The 20375-nt window shown below is 57.2% G+C and overlaps 1 protein-coding gene across 22 annotated transcripts in view; it reads right to left on the reverse strand.

Moving 5' to 3' along the window:
• Nucleotides 1–20375, reverse strand: part of CAMTA1 (calmodulin binding transcription activator 1) — an 813322-nt gene that overhangs the window by 85748 nt on the left and 707199 nt on the right. For all 22 annotated transcript variants that reach the window (XM_074334131.1, XM_074334135.1, XM_074334133.1 and 19 more), the window contains 2 exons: nt 17802–17955; nt 1040–1180 (listed from right to left, as the gene is read on the reverse strand). In XM_074334131.1, coding sequence (XP_074190232.1) covers nt 1040–1180; nt 17802–17955 — 295 coding nt within the window. The remainder of the gene's footprint in view (nt 1–1039; nt 1181–17801; nt 17956–20375) is intronic.

Here is a 20375-nt window from a genome sequence, read left to right on the forward strand (position 1 = left end):
CCATGCAGAATTTCAGGAAGCCCCTGTCCTCCAGGCAGTTGGGCAGGGAGCCACCTCTGGGACAGGGCCCTGGGGGTGGGGGGTGGGGGTAGAGAGCAAGGCACTCTCTGGATTAGCTCTCAGGCTCCAGGACCAAAGAGAGTTCTAGACTTTGCTCCAGAGGCAGGAAGGTGTTGGGGGCCACCATCCTGTTTCATTAGTTGGACCTGTCCTAAGCTCTTTGTGGAAGAAAACCCTTCTAAAACCCCCAGTTCAGTGACAGAGAAGAAGAAAGCCTCAGGCGAGAGGCGATTCTGAGCTCTGGCAAGTCTCACTCGGGCTCATCCCCCAAGGCCTCCCACCAGCGGCTAGGTGGCTTTTCTTTCCCTTTTCACTCCCTGTTGGTCATTATTTTCATTTAATCTGATAAGGGTCACTTGGTTTTGATAAATGGGTGCATTCTCCCCCTGAACCTGTTACAGTCTTGCTACCAAGATTCCTAAATGCAGGAAGATGTTACAGAAAAGTGACGTGACCCTATAATGGGCATGTCTAATTAAGGCAGCGAAGAGAGCAAAGAAAGCACATTTCAAGAGCAAATAGCATTATCAGAAACACATTGGGGATGGAGAGGGTGGGATACTTCATGTTTTTGGAGGAGACGGAGGTTAAAGAAAGAGGTTCAGCTGGAGTGGTCCCACTGACTCAGGACTGAGCTGGAAAAACCCGCATTGACCCAGTCCTGCTGCTGATGCTGCCCCAGATTGTGGGGACTGGAGGGCTCTGAGGTGGGTGGACGGAGGCCAGGAGCCCCAACCCCATGCACCCCCCACTTTGCAGCCTCTATTCCTAGATGGAGCTGCCTCCCTGGAAACTGCTCTCTCCTGCCCCACGTGGCTGTCCTGCCTGCAGGGTGGGGCAGGACCAGGGTGAGTCTGCTTGGCTGATCCCTTCCCCTCATTGGACATCACGACGACCCCTGAGGAGAGCCTTGCCCACTGCCTGGCAGAGCCCCCTGAGCCCTGTGGCGCCTGCCTGCCCACCCGGGGCCCCCGCTCACCCAAGCCGCCGGTGCAGAGGCAGTTGTGGGTCCGTGGCTGTGGCTTGGTCTGGTGGCTGTCCAGGATCTGCTGTACCAGCTGCTCCACGGAGAAGCCTGAACTGCTGTTCCCGTTGCTGCAGGTCCACTTGATGCCGTGGACTGGGGGGAGAGGCAGGGGGTCAGAGGCTGTGCCAGGCAGGGGGAGGGCCGGGCGGGGCGGGGCCTAGGCCCACCCCCAGCAAAGCCCCTCTCTGCTGGGAGGCTGGCTCTGGGGACAAACTGATGTGCGTGAGGAGGGAGGAGGGGGCCAGGCTGCCCCACCAGGCCTCACTCCCCTGGGAGCTCTGCTCCTCCTCTGCTCCCTTCCCTGGGATGCGGCTAGAGACTTGCTCTCAATTCCCAAAGTCCAAGTGTACCAGAGTGGCTCTTCAATGGCCCCTGGAGTGGAGGAGAAAGGGAGCGAGGACTGGGAAGGACAGGAGATGGTGAGGGACCATCCTGGACCGCAGGTCGTGGAGACCAACGCGCGGGCGGCTCCCAGTGGACCGGGGAGGGTGCCCAGCCCCCGGGAGGAGGGCTTCAGCTTCCTGCTTCCACCAGGCTTCTTGGCCTCAAGGGGTTACAGGCTAGGCCTGGGGAGAAGGGGATGGGACTAAAGGGCCCACATGGCATGGGAAGTGGGTGCCCAGTGACCGGCCACCTGGGTGGCTGTGCTGGGGTTTTGGCTCAACTCTCCTCGACCCCTGGACAACCTCCGTTGTCCCTGGTATTGGGGTGGGGAGCCCCAAATGGCTGAGGGTGGGCTTTCTACCTGCCTGGCAGGATGGGGCTGGAAGTCTAAAATAAACTGACTTGCCCTGCTGACTGTGTGACTGAGTTTCATCCCCGCTCTCTCTACTCGCCTTTCTCAGCTAGAGCAGACCGAGAGGGGGCTGAGCCTGGGCTGGCACATCGGGCACATGGCACAGCCTCGCTCTCTCTGGTGGCTCTGGTGGGACCGGGTTCCAGAGGCAGTGAATCCATAGCTCTAGTGGGTGGAGCCGGTACCCGGAGCTCCAGGAGGGACCCAGGCTGCTGAGGAGGGGGGACGGTGGGAGCAGGTGGTCTGGGAGGAGGAGCCAGGTACAGGGTCACGCTAGGGAGAACCATTCCTTTCCCTTTGCCTGAGATTCTCTCACCTGGACCCCAGGTCACAACTGTCACAACTCGCATCACTTGCTCTTGTCTGTGAGACCTGCAAGGACACTGAACACAGCAGGCAGGATCTGGGTCTGATCCAGATCTTTACTTGCTGTGTGAGTTTGGGCAAGTCACTAAGCCTTTCTGAGCCCATTTCCTCATCCAGAAACTGGGTAAAATGGGAATATAATAGTACCTGGCTCACAGGGCGGCCAGGAGGAAACGCGGTTTACCTCCCTGACACTTCCTGTGTACCCAACAAAGAGTTGCCGTTGCCACAACCATTCATGGAGCTGATGGTGACCGATGGTGGTGACACAGCCCACAATGCTGGCCTTGCCCTGTGGCTTCGCTGATGCTATGGGAACGGGATTCTTGCTGTGAAATCCACAGATGGCTCAGCCGTGGAACACGGGGCCGGTGGGGGAGAGCTCCGTGGGGTCCACCTCCTGCCTCTGACGCTTGTCAGCACCTTTATGTACCACTGCAGTGATTCGTCAAAGAGAAGCCCAGGTGTGAGGGTTGTGATCACTGGGAGTCTCTTGCCAGCGCTGCTTTCCTGCCCAGGTGTTTGCTCACAGTCCTCAGCCTGCTCTCCACGCTGACAAGGCTCCCAGAGGTCCTCGGGGCTCTGCCTCCAGCACCTCCTCCAGCACCGGGGCCCATGGTCCTGATCCCACTGGGTCTTGGATTCCGATGGGTCATGGAGGGGGTGGGGTGGTGCTGATGGCTTCTGTCCCCGAGCTAGCTGAGCTGTCTGCATTCTGGATTTGAGGTCGTGTGCGTGTTCAGAGCACTATGGATGGGCACGTGCATGGGGTGGTGGTGGGTTCACAGCCCAACTTTCCCCAGGTGGGCAGCCTCTGCCTTGGGGCCCCTCGGGCAATTCTCTGGCAGCCCCAGGAGGCCTGTACCTCTGCTGATTCAGGCCCTCCTAGTCCCGGGCAGCTGGAAGGTCACGGGTTTGCAAACCTCATCCCAGCTATGGAGCCCTTTTCGCAAATAAATGTTCATCTGGAAATCCAATATGGAATGGCAGAAGGGGCCTAGCAGAGGCAGGAGTGAGGGCCAGGGTCCACCGGCCTGTCCACAGGCCTGGGGGTCCTCTTGGCTGAGGACATTTTCCAGACTCATTTTACAGATGAGAAAACAGAGGCTGGGGGGCGGGGCAGAGCACAGACTCGAGGACCCCCTCCTCTTGCCCTGCTGCACATGCAGATGGCCTCTCCCAGCATCTGGCCCAGGCCCAGCCCCAGCCCCAGCCCCAGCCCCAGCCCCAGCCTGGAGATTCTGATGGACTTGGCCTGGGCAGCTGCCAGGCCTTTTTGTTTGTTTTTTACAGCTCCCCAGGAGTTCCTCACATGCAGTCAGGATGGTGAAGACAGCTCTGTCCTGAGCCTAAACTCCGCAGGTGCTGCAAATCTGGGAGCAGAATCACTCCCCTGAGCTCATCACCGGGGTGTCTACTGCTGGGGAACTTTCAGCAGACATGCTCCACGCAAAACCAGACGAGATGTTCTCAGGAAAACCCCCACCGAGCCTGAACTTAGCTGTCTGGCTTCTGGCTGCATGGCCACACCCCTCGCAAAGGTCTTGGGCCTTGGGGTGGGGGGCTAGCGCATCCCTGAGTGGCAGATGCCTCTGCTGGAGTCTTCTGGCATTTCTGAGCAGGGCCCCTCTCTGCGCTGACAACTGCTCAGACCAGGCTTCTCCTGCAGCCCCCAGGGGGGTGAGGCTACTGCATTCTTTCTGCTCTTGCTCTCCTTCTGTTGTGAAGGTTATAAAATGAAAACCCAGTGAAGGGTGACAGATTGCAAGCAGAGAATTTCTGGATGCTTAATGCAAATTACCTACTGTCTTGGCACATCCAATATGCAGATTGCCTCCCTCCCCCTCTGGTGGGGGGAGAGAAGCCCCCTCCTTGGAGGTGGTGAGTTGTTAGTACGGAATATCAAATACTATCAAGACGGCTTTTAACATGTCACGCTCTGCTTCCCGCCACGTAATGAATCAGCGGGAAAGGAGATTTCTATAGGGAAAAGAGCGCTCTGTGAAAGGAAGGTTAATAAACACACACGGGCTGCCCCTTGGCCCGCCCCTCCCCCTTCCTAAAAGCAGCAAAAGGGAAACTGCACTAAAAGTACACAAGATTAAACAGAAGGTCATGGCCTGGGGGGGGGGGGGGGGTCAGGGGTGCAGCGGGAGAAAAGGGAATTCCCAGAAAAATCATCTCTCGGTGGCTCTGGGTCACATGGGTCCCCTCCGCTCACTGAATCTTGGTGGAGGGCACCAGGTGCCACATTTCTAGGCCACAGATAGCCGCCTCACCCAGAGGACGTCTCCAGCCCAGCTCTGCCAAACCCCAACCTAGGAGCCTCTCTTCAGCGTCCCCATGCATGAGCTGGCGGTGGTCCCTGGGCTGTTCGGGTGTTGAAGGGGGACCCCATGCTCAGGAAGGGAGGAGCAGGGAGTGCATAGGCCAAGCCAACTCTCTCATAGGCCTGCACAGGACAGGAGTGGCCAGGAGGGAAAGTACAGTGCTGTGGGGTGCCCTGTGTCTTCCCCAGCAGTCTCTCTTCTGCCCTGGGACACACATGCTGGGGGTCAGCATTGGCTCTGGCTGGGCTGCAGCAGCATGCCCGGCGAGAGGGCTACGGCCAGGGCAGCTTCACAGACCCCACCGGCCCACGCCGACTCTGACTTGGCCCAGACCCAGCGCTTACCCTAATTACCACCCATGGCTAGGCAGCAGCATCTGCACTAATATGAATAATCAAAATGAAATCAATGACAACAGCATGTGGCCATGCTTTGGAGAGCATCTTCTGATGAACAATTTACCCAAGAGGCAGCCAACCGCCGGGAGAGAGTAATTGAGATCTGGAGGAGAGGGCTGGGGGGAGGTGTGGAGTGACCCCCACCTGGGGCTGGCTGCCAGCCAAGGGCCTCTTGGGTTGTGGCTGCTCCATCCCAGCCTTGGAGGCGTGTGGTGGTGGTGGGAGCTTCGGCGAGGCCGGCGGGGCCTGAGCCCAGGTCAAGCTCCCCCATCACCCCCAGCAAGGGCAGAACTGTGCCCCTGTCACCCTTCTTAGGTTGAAGCTCTAACCCCAATATGACTGTCTGTGGAGCCAGGGTCTTTCAGGAGGTGGTTAAGGTTAAATGAGGTCGCAAAGGTCCTAATTCAACAGGTCTCATGTCCTTGTGAGAAGAGGAAGAGACGCCGGGAATGTGCACACACAGGACAAAGGCCACGTGAGGATCCAGCCGGAAGTTGGCCATCAGCAAGCCAGGGAGAGAGGCCTCACCAGAAACCGACCTTGCTGACACTTTGCTCTTGGACTTCCAGCCTCCAGAACTGTGAGGAAATTAATTGCTATGAGGACATTAATTAATATAAGCCTCCCAGTCTGTGGAGTTCCTCTCCAGGCTCCCTGGCTGGAGCCCTACACACCCCTAGGGGAGACCCACCCTGCCCTGTCACTGCACACTTGGGGTGTTCATGTGTGCACATTCAAGGGGCCCTGAGATCGGGGACGTTCCGGAAGGCCCCCCTCCTCTGCCACTTTAAATCTCACCCTTCCAGAACAGCCCAGCTCAAGCTCCAGGCCTTACCCGCCCTCCCTGTCCCCCGAAGCCTTCCTGGCTACTCTAGCTCTTGTCCCCACTGGAGCCAGAGTCTGAACCATGAGGATGGGACCGTATGGAGCTGTTCACTGCTCTCCCTGTGCTTAGAACGATGCCCGGCACACAGCAGGGCCTCAGTGAAGGCTGGTTGCGGGAATGAGTGGGTGACCTTCCTCTGTCCATCACACCCCAGCAGTGTTGTCTTTTGTTTCTTCAGTTCACTATTTCCCCCAGGGAGCTGCAAGCAGAGCTCAACTCTCAATGATAATAATAATAACAATAATAATAAAACAGTATTCATGGAACTTGTACTACGTGCCAAGCACTGTGCTGGGTTCTTTCCATGTTGACTCCATTACGAAAAGAAATAAACAGCACAATATCTGCCCCCTAGCGAGCCAGTAGTGTGAACAGGGCACTGGGCGGTGTTCTGACGTGTGGTCCCAGCAGCAGAATCACCTCGGATGGTGTTAGAAATGTACATTCTCGGGCCCCACCCAGACCGGCTGAATCAGAAACTCTGGGGATGGAGCTCAGATCTGTGTCCTAACAGGCCCCCCAGGGGCTTCAATGCCAGCTTGAGTTTGAGACCCCCGTACAGAGATTGCATCTCTAATCTCTCAACAGTTGTATACAAGAACCAAACAATATGAGTACAAGAACCAAAACTCAGAAAGTTGTGTAACTTGCCTAAAGGTCATGCAGCAGAGAAGTGGGAGCCGGGAGGGGTTGCAGAGGCAGCCTATTTCCACTGAGCAATCACCTCTGAGGGTCCCCCAGCCTCCATCCCCCAGGGACCCAGGAATAGCTGGGTGGTTAATGAGTGTCTGGAGAAGGGATAGCTGCCCTGTCAGGAGGCCGAGATCCCTTCCACTTGAACGCAGACTCACTTCACTTCCTAGACAGACAGCCCGGATTCCAGGGGGGCTGGTGAGTGTGTAGGTAACACAGAAACCTGGGCAGGGCCAGGTGCTGTGCCCCCAGCCCACTGCCCACCCTGCTGTCTCCTGCCTCTCTGTCACGGAGGGTGCCTCTATCTCAGAAAGGCGGCTGGGCTGGGGACGGGGTGGGCAGAAGCTGTAAAGCCCCTGGCTCCTTCCCTGTGATCTGCCTCACTAGGGCTGGGACGCCCCAGCAGCCAGGCCAGAGTATGCGGCCACTGAGCTGGCAGGCTCACCCAGACCAGGGCAGAGGAAACTGGTAGGGCCCTCCAGGGTGCAGGGCAGGAAGTGAGAGGCGGAATCTGTGTGGCCCTGTCCCTGAAACATACGGAGCCAGCAAGAGAGGGAGGGAAGCCTGTGCCAGGAGGAAGTCTCAGTGGCTGGAAGTCTCGGGCTGCTGGGGTTCCCGGAGGCCTGACTGCGTTCATCGCAGAGACTGGGGTGCATTTAGGGGACATTTCTATAAAAGACAGGGGACCCGAAGAAAAACTCCTCCCAGAGAAGGTGGGATTTGTGGGGGCAGCATTTGGCTCTGAGACAGGGGCTCCTGTCTGGACTTCTAGTCACTGGGGATGTGGTGGAGCTGGGGCGGGGATCCACTGAGTCACAAATTGGGGGCTTGGGGCAGCCCCCTCTTGGTTGTCAGCGGAAGCCAAGGGGCTGGAATCCAGAAACGCTAAGTGCCTGTGGGAGATAGGCTGGCCGGACCATGCTGGCCTCACATGCCTGCGATCTTGGGAAGATCTGACTCCTCTTGGCCTCAGATTCCTCACCTGTAAAATGGGTGCCTCTCTCTGGTTCATCTGACTACATATCATTATTCCCCAAGGGACTTTAAAGACATACAGGTAAGTGGGCCCCACAGCCAGGATTCCGATTCGATGGTGTGCATAGGACATCTGAGGCAGGCCAGGGTCAAGGCCCTGATGGAGAGGACTTTCTGCTCTGAAACATCAAGCTTGGAACACTTTGGAAAGGAATTGGACAAGGAGTCAGAAAGAACCCCGGAAAGCCCCTTACCCCACAGCGGCCCCAGGGACCAGTGAGAGCTAGCTGCATGCCCCCCTTTGCTCTGTGGGACAGTGACTTCTAGAAGGATGACAGGGCACGTCAGCTGGAGTTTGTTCACTGAAGTAACAGCACAGGCACTACCTGCTGAAATGACATTTGGGCTTCTCTGCCCCCAATAGAGGCCTGGGGGCGGGTGGGGGCGGGGTCCTCCTCGCTCCCATCAGCCTGGGCTCATCCAGTTCTCCTGCCGTGTACTTAACACTCAAGTCAAGACCCGTAAAAAGAGTGACCGTTTAACTTGCTGTCCGGGGGTGCTGTGATCTTTTGGATGGGCAGTTATCAAATGGGACATGCCCAGGCAGCCCTGGATGTGTGAACACCCTAGTTAGGAACCACATGACAGAGACTGGCGGGAGTGGGGCAGTGCCACGTGCATCTCAATGAGTGAATGAGCCCAATTGGATTTCTCCGAGTTGTTGACACTAGAGGGCTGTCTCCATGGCAACAAGGTCAGTGGGAAATGGCAGCCGAGTTGGTTTAATTTTCACTGTATTCTTGTTGACAGGAATAAAGGCCCTGCTTCTGGTTTCTTGGTTCAACTGGATAACATTTTCATTAGATTTAACTTCTCATATCCAGACACCCACATACTATTCAATTTCCCCATCTCACCCTCAACTCTCATTCCCCTACTGGACCTGAGGACAACATTTTCAGAAATCTCATTTCGAGGAGTTCAGAGGCTGAGTGGGGACAGGATGGTGCGTGCGTGTGGGGACATATGTGGCGTGTCCTGAATGAGCTTGCAATTCCTGGGTCTGCATGTCTGGGGATGTGGGGCCTCAGGATCCCCCCTTTCCATCTTCTACCAGGAGGCACAGGCTTGTTCCAAGGTACACGTGCTGAGGAGAAGGCCGGGGGCCTAAGGGTGTAACACAGGTGGGACAGACCTGGGACGTCCGTGGAGAGGGGCAGGGAAAGGCACGTCCCAGTCCGGGGCCATTACAGCTCTGACTGCAGGAAATTCAGGCCACATTGGGGTTGGTGTTCCCTGCGCTGCCACACTGGGCGTCACAGGCAATCTCCTAAGGGCTCCGTGACATAAAAATTGGCCTTGGCTGAGTGTTTCTGAGCCGGCCCCACTAACAGGGCCAGGGAGGTGGCACTGCTGAGCCATTCCAAGGCTCTCAGAATCTCCTCTGGACTTGCTAAGTGGCATTGGTACTGAGGCTGGGACTTCTTCACGTGGTGGTAAAAGCGAGAGCGTGAACAAGCCTGAGCTCTCTGATTGTCTAGTGATGTCGAGGTGCAATTTAGCTGGGAGAGGAGAGGCGTCCGCAGTTACCCATATGCAGGAGCCACTCTCTTTTCCTCCCAGGCCTGGCTTGGGGCAGAGAGGGCAGGAGTGAGCACCCGCCTGAGCTACCGTCCGGGCCACTGGCAATGGGGGCAGGGGACCAAGTAGGATTCCAGACGGTTCCCATCTTGCTTCTTGCGAGACCCTGGGCTCAGATGCCTCCTCCATGTGCCTGGTGGTGGCGCCCACAAGGGAGCCAGGCGCCATTGAAAGGGGTAGCTGCCTCTCAGCTCCTTATAACGTGGCCCCCAGACCTTCGATTTTCAAAGGGAAGCTGAAAATCTGGAGGTTTCAATGTTGGCAATGAATTCTAACTTTAACAAAACCATCCCCCAGTGTGAGCAGGAATGTGTCAGGTGGGGGGTGGGCAGCCAGGCATGGGACGTGGGGGGGGGGCGGCTGCTGTGTGCCCAGCACCTACACAGGTGCACACCCCGTCAAAGCTCACTGCATGAGAGGATGGTTAAGGCGGAGCTGGGAATTTTGTACCAGCACTGGGGTGCATGGCACCCAAGCAGCCTTAAGTGGCAAGTAGCCAGGGAGAGACAGGAAATCAAAAGGAGTATTGCTCTTTTAGCTCTCCTACTTGGGGGCCAATTCAGCTAAATAACATTTAACCAGAGGGAGAAAAGCTCATTTGCAAAACAAGCCTGGATCCCCCCAGCACAGCAGGAAGAAGTAAGCCTCAATCTCCAATGGGCCTTGCCTCTGATACCCACTGCGGCTCTCCTGGGAGGCGCTCAGAAGGCATTCTGGCAGGAGTGGCAGACTTAAGGGGACCCACCCTGCCTGCTCCCCGTGCCAGCAACTCCTAACCAAAGGGACAAGCAAAATGGGCAGGGAAGTCTTCTCTCGGCCCTTCTGTCCTGTCTTTGCTTCCCCAGTGACTCCAAATCCTGCAGGCACAGGCAGGGAGCATAACCTTCCAGGCCTCACAGGTTCCATTCACTGATGAGAGCTTCAGCTCTTAGGGACAGGACTGCTGTCCTGGGCCCTGGGCCCGCCGAGGGGACACAGGTGTGCCTCCGTTCGTGGCACTCCAGGGTTTCTCATGAGTTTAAGTCAGTAAGTATCTGGCAAGACCCCACCGTGTGCCTGGCACTAACATCTAACTTTCAACCCAAGGGAACTCCTGGGATAGCATCTATGCAAAGAGCCCACAGGGTCTGGAACCCCCAATTCTTTGTGCGGGGTCAAGCATTGCCTCCAGTGTCTGCTTCCCTCCACCTGGGTTTGAGAACTAGCTCATGCTCAGAGGACTGTGGCCAGATGTCCATGACAGAGCTCCTTGGTTGTCCTTTCACTGGGGTCTGCTGTAGGCTGGGCTCTCTCAAAATGCATGAGAATCTTGCTTAAAAATGCAGGTTTCTAGGGCCCACTCAGACCTGTGGAATCAGTGCCCTGGGAAGCGGGAGTGGGGTTGGGGGAGGGTGGGGAGTCAGGAAACTGCCTTCAGTCAATCTGCCCAGGTGTTCCTAACATCCCGCTGTTTCTGGCACTGAGCTAAGGTCTCTGCCCACGTTGTGTGGACCAGGGAGGAGGGGTGAAAACCACAGCTGCTCTGGCTGCCCTGAGTCCCAGTGGTGGGCAGCCAGGCGCATGCATGCTCACTCCTCACTCTGTCCCTCAGGCCTCTCCTGAGAATCTCACTTCAGAGAGAGACACTGGGAAATGCTTCCAAATGAACATTTCTGGCCAGAAAGAGACCCTCCAACCCTTTCTAACAGGAGCCTCCCCTTCCCCAGGCCAGTCTTCCCTCCCCCACCACTTTTCACCTCCCATCTCTGGTGCCCCCGCCTGCAGCTTCTTGAGGGCAGCACCTCTGCCACTTGGCTTGCTAACTGCCCCATCCATTGCTCACAGACTCTGGCTGAGACTTGGGAGCACACCCTCTTCTTCAGGGGTGGAGCTGCCAGCCCCTCTGCCTTGTGCCAGCCAGACGGTATCTTGAACCAGGGATGGAAAGGTGGTGTCCGCACCTCCCCATGGTCCCCTTCTGCTTGTTCCAGCCCCACCCCAAGTCCACACCCCAGAATCACAGAGCAGGCCCTAGACAGCCTCCCAACACATCCCAGACACCAGGTCTCCAGGCAGAGGCGGGACAGCACCCGAAGTCTGCAGGCTGGGACCCAGGCTGGGGAGTCTGGCTACTCCAGAGATTTCGCATCTCAGAGCTGCTCTGCTGCTACAGGCCACCAGGTGGCGCTAATCGACCAGGAACCGGGTTTGGCGCAGGGTCGGGAAAGGAAAGCCTTTGTTGATTTTACTTCTTGATATTTCTATAATCACCAGGATTACAATCTAAGCAAAAAAGCAAAACAAATAAACACTGCCCCTCTTACTGGATCTTTGGTCTTTGTCTGGAAAATTATGAGAAAACAACAGATGCATTGATTATGCAACCCAAGGCTTGGGTGTTTTCACAGTGAGGGCCTACTGGACAGGCGGGGTGCGGGTGCGTGCAGGCACTGGAGATTGAGGGTCCTGTTGACTGGACATGTGGGGTAAGGAGCTCCTGGAAGAGGCAGGTGCCTGCAAACCAGCCTACTTCCTTCCAGTCTCTCTGCCTGTCAGCCCCTTCTCAGCAATATGGGGTTCCCTGCCTCCAGCCACCCTGGCCTTTGCTGGTCCCTGGTGGCTTGTTGCACTGAGGCTAGGAGTGTGCTCTTCCGGAAAGCACATGGTGAAGGGCTGAGACCCAGGCTCTTGAAAATACCAACAGGCTGCAGGTGCCCAAGGACCAGAGTGACTGGGGTAACAAGGATTGCTGGGAGCCAGGAGAGCACCCTCAAACCCCACATTCAACATGGCTCCACCCCACTAGCAACACAGTCTTTGTCACCTTATACTCTATAGGGCTCCACCCCACTTCAATACGACCTCTACGCACCGCACTCAACATGGCCTCCACCCCCAACTGGACATGGATGGCCTTAACCCTCACTATCAACATGGCTTCCACCCCCACCCCGCTACGACCAACATGGCTTCCATCCCCACACTCAGCTTGGCCATCATCCCAACACTGAACGTGACCTCCAAAGCTACTATCACCGTGGCCTTTATCACTTCATACTCAACATGGCCCCCATCCCCTCAAATTCACATCACTTCCATCCTCTCACCTTGACCTCCTCAACATGGCCTCCACTCCCTTTACTCAACGTGATTCTGCCCCCTCACCATCATCACGACCTTTATCACCTCTCACGCAGCATGGCTCTTCCCTCTCACACTCAACAAGACTTCCATCTCTGCATATGCAACCTGCCCTTAAGGCCTCAGACGTGAATGGCTCCATCGCCTCCGTGCCACACCATGTGTTTGCTTTTGTCTCAGTTTCCTTCTTCGTGCTGTTCCACGCAAACCTGCCTGGGATGCTTCTGTGCCTCCTGTCTCTGAGCCCCAGGCATTCATCGAGGCCTGGGTACAGTGCTCCTTCCGGGAAGCCTTGCTGACTATTCGCGCCCTCGAGTTTCTGGATTTCTAGGTACTTGAAGGCAGAACCATCGACTTGGCCCTCAATGCCATGAGCTGCCTTGTTGGTTTGTCTTCCTGAGGGCAAGGCCTGGGCTTTCTCCTTCCTGGCAACTTCCCCAGGGTCAGCAGGAGCTCTGAAAGCTCCTTCCAGTCCCATGTGGGTGGGTACAGGGGCCCCAGAAGGACTGTCCAGCTGGCCTTTGGGTGCCCACCTTTAGCAGAGAGCTTGGCATGGGCTAAATGCTCAAACTCAAGAAAAAGGGCCAGCTTACTGCCTTGGCCTGACTTTCCTTATGGGAGGCAGCCGAGTGGCTGGAGTCCCCACACCTCTGTACTTCATGTGCACGATGGCATTTGACAGCCACGGGGTCACAGGGTAGGCACCACTCTCCTCCTGCCCAAGAGGAGGATGGTGACGCTCGGAGAGGTCAGGTCACTTGGGCAGGGCGACCCCACTGCACTTACATGCCCAGCAGCCACCAGCTCCCGAAAGTCCACTGTACATCTTCCCCTCACCCTCACTGCCCACTTCCGCATTTCCCAGGGGGAACTGTCAGGCGCATGCTCTGGTCCAGACACCACCTGCCTCTTCCCCTGAGCCCCACCAATCTTTGCTCCCGGGCACTGAGGTGAGGCATCAGTGTGGGTGTGGGCGATGCGGGCAGCCGTGTCATGCATGTGTGAGCACGTGTAGAAGCACACAGGTGCATGCGCATACATGTGGAGACGTGTACGGGCACAGGCCGGAGGCTCTACAGGCTCCCCAGCCAGCACTCCTGCTCGGCCCACCCAGTGCTGCTAAGACACTGCCACGGAGGACTTGGGACCCCAGAGAAACATCAGTGGGGCTCTGGGGAAGGCCGTCGGAGTAGAGCCAAGGCCAGAGGTGGGCCCACCTGGTCATCTCTGGGGTCACAGAAGCTGTGGGAAGGCCCAGGCCTTGCTCAGCCACACAGGACCATCTAGCCAACCAGGACACTCTAAGAGAAGGCCCTGGACGGGGACAGCTGAGGCAAGACCACCTGTCGGGGAAGGGCTGTGACACAGCTTAAAACTCAAGCCCTCATCCCTCACTCTGGATGCCACAAGCTCACTGACTGCTAGCTGGGAAGTGGCTGGCATGCCTGCCCCCTCCTGGGCTGCCAAGGAATGGGGCAGGGCAGGAAGCCACGGGCGCTCAGACGAGCAGATCTACTCCAAGGGAACTGGTTCCCTGTAGCTCCCTGCAGGTTCCAACAGAGCCGAGAGGGGAAGGTCTGGGACATAGCAGCTCAGAACTACTGTGGTTCTGGGCTGCCAAACGTCAGCAAGTTTCCCAGCAGGCTAGCAGGACTGAGGCCCAGAGATTGTCTGGCATTCTTACCCACTCTAAGTTGACCTGGGAGGAGAGGACCCCACCTATCCAGTCCCTTGTTCACACTGTGGCAGTTTGCTGGGTCCAAAGCTGGTGTTCTCTCAGACCAGCTGCATTGGAACACACCCCAGAATTTCCAGGATGAGACACATTGAGCTTTAGATCATTTTCACTTGAATTCTATAAACTCCAGCCCTCAGATGGGAACTGAGTCAGGCCTTGAGCTGAGATGAGCAATTCTCAGCTGAGGTCCTACAGGGACACCCAGCTTGAGCTCAGCTCCACTCAGCCCTGAATGACTCACATGTAGAACCCTGTTCCCCAAAGTATGTTAGGATGGTAGCACTTAGCAAAAGGCTACACTTCCCAGACTCCCTTGCACCTAGGGGTGACCATATGACCAAATTCTGGCCAATGACATACGTGTGGAAGTGCTGTGTGCAACTTCTGGGCCCTGTCCTTAAAGGAAAGAAGCTTGCCCTCCACTTTCTCTTCTCTGCTTCCCACTGGTTGGAATGCAGTTGTGATGGCAGGAGCTGGAGTTGTCATCTTGGGACATGTAAGACAGGGCGACACCCTAGCAATGGCAGAGCAGCCAGCTGGAAGGACCCCTGACGCTGGGGCGATCCTATCAACCTCGAACTGCTGTGTGAAACAGAAATAGCCTTCTATTTTATTTTAGCCACCGTTCTTTTGGTCTTTGTCACGGCAGCAAGACCCATATGCTAACTGCCACAGAAGGGACTGCAAAAGACAGGAAGCATTCCCAAATATATTGGGAATTCCCATCAGATATCATAATTCCCCCCTCCCGCCCGTCACTGTTGTTTTATCTGGAGGAGGCATCCCTCAGATTGCAGGTTGAAGGGAAGCCCCCACAGGACCAAAGGACACAGTTCTAAGAACCAAGGTGGGTTCTCGGGATTGGTCTGCTTTCAAGCCTGCGTTTGTGAGATCCCCAAGGCTCAGGAACAATGAGCCCCGTCTTACAGCAGGTGAGGCAAAGGCTGCAGATCCAAGTTTTCCTTCATTGCCAATGAGCACAACATTTTGATTAAACCACTGACAACTCTGCTGTAGGGCAGAGAAATCTGGAAGCATCAGGAAATCAAACTGTGAAGTCTTTGAAGGAATGTGATTTATGTGGAAATGTGACGAAGCTAATGTGTTTGGCTCCAGTGTTGGGTGGCATGCCTGATTCTGGTACCAGATCTGATACCTTCTTGGTTCCCAGCACCTCGACTTTCCCTGAACATGGTTGGCTGTGCCCTCTGTGTGCTCCAAGCCTGATGGGCATTGAAAGCTTTTATTGGAGCCATATTTCCTGGGCCGTGTTTCCAGGCTCGGCATCTGTATGTAACCAGAGCTGTGCGTGCACACACACACACACACTCTGGGCAACTGTCCGCGCCTCGGCTCCCATCCCAGACACCAGAGAGCCCAGTGTTATTAAATTTATGGGGAGTTTGTTGGAGTTTTACATGATTTTCTTGACGCACTGCAGACTTTTAGATGGGCATTCAGTTCCCTACAGGTAAACATCAGAGATCTGGTTTCCACTCCCTGGAGTTTGCAGAGCTTAACCCCCTGGCCCATAGGGAGGTGGTCTTCCTGTCTGACTGGGGCAGCCTCTTGCAGGGTGGTGGGGGGGAGTTTTCCAGGGCAGGGCCCCTTCTGTGGATGGAGGTTGTTGTGAGAAGGTAGAGGCAATGAGGAGAGAAAAAGGAAGCAGGTAAAATAAAAGAATGGGGATAGAACTGGGGAAAATGATGACGGGTGGCTTACAGGTAAAGGGCGGACTGTGTGCTGAGCGGTGTTTAGGAGCACCCAAGCCAGAGGCTTCTGACCCTGGTGGCCACTCTGAAAGGCCTCTCTTCCCCCGGGGACACCCCCTTGGCCAACTTCTGGCTAAGGTGGTCTCCAGAACCTGCCAGAAAATGGGACATAGTGGCCTCAGCCCTTTGGACCCAGGTCTGCAGAGGCCCAGGAGCCGAGCTGGGCCCAGCTGACCAGGCTGCATGCCCTGGGTCTTGGTGCAGACACAGCTGGATTCTTGCTCTCATTTTATACAAAAGGGGAACTGGGGTGCAGAGAGGGTGGGTGACTGGCCCGAGGTCACACAGTGAAATGGTCACAGAACCAGATGTGTGTCCCCTCCTGGCTCCCCAGCTCTGACTCTATTGCTCGACCCTGGCCTAGCATGGCGTTGGAGGGGTGCGACCGAGCAGCCCAGCTCCCAGGGCCTGGACACTGGGGGCCTTTGCTTATTGCTCAGGCCCCTGTGGGGAGTGGACCAAAGCCACTTCCCACTTCGCCATCCACAAATATTTACAGAGGGCCTTTCACGTGCCCAGCACCGTACGGGGCCCCAAGGAGTGGCAGAGAGCAGGGAAGGCTCCTGGGCATCATTGTCTCCCACGTTTCTGGGTGCTTTGCCGAGGTTGGAAGAGGCTCGCGTAGCCCCTTCTGGTTAAGTGTGAGAGGCTGATTTCAGTCTGATGTCTCCCTGGGGTCTGAGGAGCCCTGGGGGCTGGGGCTGGGTGGCCGGACAGGGCCTATGGAAGAGGCGATATTTAGGCTGAGGATGAGGTGGGGTGAGCGGATGAAGACGGGGGAGTGCTCTATCCTGGGGGTGCCGGGGGTTTAACAAGGAGGGACATGTCAGAGCTGCAGTGAAGGAGGTTGTGCTGAACACACCTGAGCCGAGCAGGCCCCTGGGCCACCTGGTTCTAGGTTCGTGGCAGCAGCAGAGCTAAGCTGGCCGGAGCCTCCCTGCGGATACTTGGCTCGGGAGGGTGGCATAGGAGCGAGCTCTGTCTTGGGGTCCCTGGGCTGGCTGGGCCGGCTCCAGGGCTGTCACCCTCCTGGAGCCTCTACCACATAGACCCCTCTGTCTCTCCTGACCCCCATTCCCCACCTTGAGGCTGGGGGGATCTCCCAATCTGAGCACTGAGGAGCTCTCAGGATTAGCTGGTCACTGTAGGTGCCACTTGGCCGCAGCTTGGATACTCCCAGTGACGTGACACCCAGAAAGGACATTTCAGTTATTCCCTGTAGATGGTGCCCAATGGCTTATGCTGTGCAGCCCAGCTTCCAAGGGTCGCACGGTTCTGAGGGACCTGTGGACCTGTTCTCTGAGGTCCTATATGATGACAGGCCTTTGTCCGGAGCCCGAGCTCAATGTTCCAGAACCCCCAGGCCCTGAATCCAGCAATGGATGACCCTCACCCTCTCCTTGGGTTGGGCAGACTCACACCTGCCCCTCCTGAGCCCAGCTGTGCAGGTGGCAGGAGAGGCCACGGAGAACCCCCAGAGGCTGCTGGGAGCCATGGCCCATGGAAACGGGCTGGCTTTCTGGACGCACTCAGTGTTTTGCATTCAGTGATTTGCACCTGACAGATGCTTCAGGAAGCATCTCTTCGCTGACAAAATGAAATCCAGCTCAATTACCATCATCCGTGCGCCACCCAGTCTGGGAGCCGCGGCCGGCCGGCCCTCAGGCCTCTCCTCGCCTGGAATGCCATCACTCTCCTCTGCGGCACACGAGACAGCCAGCCCGGCACTCTCGTCTTTGCTCCTCCCTGTTGTTGCTTTTCCTGAACCTCTGAGCCTCGCTTGTCTCACCTGTAATATGGGCCTGACATTCTGTGCCCTGGCCTGTGAGGATCAAGTGAACGTGGCAGGGGACTGGTCCTTGTAAAAGCTAAGTGTGCTGCGTCACTGTCAGCCAGTGCGACGGGGCTCCCACAGCTGTGTCCCCACGGCCATAGAGGACCTCTGGCCCCGCCTGGGTGACGCTGGCCGGGCCCCGGGGCAGGCGGCCGAGCTACTCACACATGGGCTTCAGCTGCCCGATGAGCTCCTCCTTCGTCCATTTGGCCCATTCCTTCTTGTCCGTGTTGATGGAGCAGAGGATGGGGCCGCAGGGCTTGCCGCAGTCCTCGATGGCCGGCACGTTGAGATAATGCACGAGGACAATGTCGGGGTTCTGGGGGGACAGCAGAGACACTGGCAGCATGAGGGTGCAAGGAGCTCGCTGAGGGCCACCCTCCCCACAGTGCACACGGAGCCCGCCCAGGGCCGCCCCCCAGTGCACACGGAGCCCGCCCAGGGCCGCCCCCTCAGTGAACACGGAGCCCGCCCAGGGCCCCCCCCCAGTGCACACGGAGCCCGCCCAGGGCCGCCCCCCAGTGCACACGGAGCCCGCCCAGGGCCCCCCCCCAGTGCACACGGAGCCAGGCAAGGGCCGCCCCCCAGTGCACACGGAGCCCGCCCAGGGCCCCCCCCAGTGCACACGGAGCCAGGCAAGGGCCACCCCCCCCAGTGTGCACGGACCCCACCCAGGGCCAGCCCCCTCAGTGCACCCGGAGACCGCCCAGAGCCACCCCCCCAGTGTGCACGGACCCCACCCAGGGCCACCCCCCCAGTGCACACGGAGCCAGGCAAGGGCCACCCCCAGTGTGCACGGACCCCACCCAGGGCCAGCCCCTCAGTGCACCCGGAGACCGCCCAGAGCCACCCCCCCAGTGTGCACGGACCCCGCCCAGGGCCACCCCCCCAGTGTGCACGGACCCCACCCAGGGCCACCCCCCTCAGTGCACACGGAGCCCGCCCAGGGCCGCCCCCCAGTGCACACGGAGCCCGCCCAGGGCCACCTCCCGTGCACACGCAGGCCCAGCGTCCCCACACCACGGCACCACTGACACGTGGAGCCAGAGCATTCCCTAGGGTAGGGTCGTCCTGTACCCCGCACGAAGCTTAGTGGCAGCCCTGGCCTCCCCTCACTAGGTGCCATTAACCCCCAGCCTCCAGTTGTGACAACTAGAAATGTCTCCAGACACAGACCAATGTCCCCTGGGGGACAAAATCGCCCCCAGCTGAGGACCACTGCTCTACCCCTGGCCTGGTTTGTGTGTAATTCAGGACCATACACGAGGTCAATTGGATCTCTAGCCCCACATCCCAGACTTGACACCAGTGGCTGCCCAGGGGCCCAGGGCCTGCCCCGCACTTCACACACTTCTCCTCATCACAGCTCGCTGGACGTCCCCGACACGGGCATCACCACCTCCTTCTTCCCCAGGGGAAATGGAGTTCCCAGGGGTGAAGGCACCCCACTTCTAAGGCTGGATGTCGCTCTGCCCTTCAGCCTGTGGTTTCTCCCTGAGCAAAGATCCCACAGGAGGCAGCTGTCACTCACACCTCTGGGAACTCCTCCCGACCTCACTGAGCTAAAGAATGGACAGGACTCTCCAGGTGGAGGCTTTGCAGGCACAATTTTTCCCTCAAAGGTGCTACTGAAACGGATCAGCCTCTTCCCATCAGACTCAATTCAAAATGCCCTCCACCTCTTTCTGCCCAACAGCAGCTCTGAGAGCAACACACGAAGGGGCCTCTTTGGGGTGGCAGCTTCACTGCAAAGAGCACAGGCCCCCTGTGGCTTTCTGTGGCCCCCCAGAAGGCAAGGCCGTTTTCTTTTTGGCCACGTTTGTTAAAAAGCAATCATGTCACTTTATAAGCCATCTGAACAAACCTAGAAAAACCTTCTGCCCCAACCAGAAGGTATTTCTTGAACTGTAAGGAAACATGACCATATATTTAGATGCTGCAGGGAACTGTGGGAAAGCCACGGGGAAGGCCCCTTCCTGTGCTCTTTTGCCACATCTATCTCCACTGTTTCTCCTGTTTGATACCCGACCACACATCCTGGGTGGGCACGAGGACCCCAGGCACGGAGGAGGCGATGGGCACAGCAAGAGTAATAAATGAGTACGCGAGTCAATCAGTATGCGAATAAATAGACAAGACGACACGTGATCAGTGCAAGAAAGTCCACGGCATAATTTAGAAAGATTTTCAATAAGGGTTGAAACATAGAGTTTTCGTCTTGCCAACGCTCAGTTAACCAGGAAATTAAATCCACAAGACCAGGAGCCTTCGCGTTAATGGCAGCTTTTCTGGACGGCGGTAATCACGCTCCTTAATAATGAGGATAATCCCTGACATCGACATACACTGTATTGTTTTCAAAGCGCTTTCAGCCGTTATTTTACTTGTTGCCTGCGGTAGCTGGGGAGCGGTCCGGGCGGCACGTCCTCTGTGTACAGCGAGGGAACCAGAAGCTCAGAGAGGTTGTGACTTGCCCAAAGTGTGTGCCTGGCCAGGGACAGAGCCTGGTCTGGAAGCCAGGGTTGTGATCCAAATTCAGGTCCTACCAAGACTCGCGGTGGCCTCTTTTCGCTTGGTCTAAGTGCTTTCCCACCTCATATTTCACTCCATCCCTGCAACATGCCCAAGAGGTAGGCGGGTCGTAGATCTGCTCTGCTCTTCGCACGGATGGGGTCTCCCAGGAGACCTGGGGTGGTACCCCTGAATCCGCCCTGTGTCTTTCCTGCAGACCAGCACACT

This window comes from Rhinolophus sinicus, linkage group LG06 (assembly GCF_036562045.2).
Source record: "Rhinolophus sinicus isolate RSC01 linkage group LG06, ASM3656204v1, whole genome shotgun sequence".
Classification (NCBI taxonomy): domain Eukaryota; kingdom Metazoa; phylum Chordata; class Mammalia; order Chiroptera; family Rhinolophidae; genus Rhinolophus; species Rhinolophus sinicus.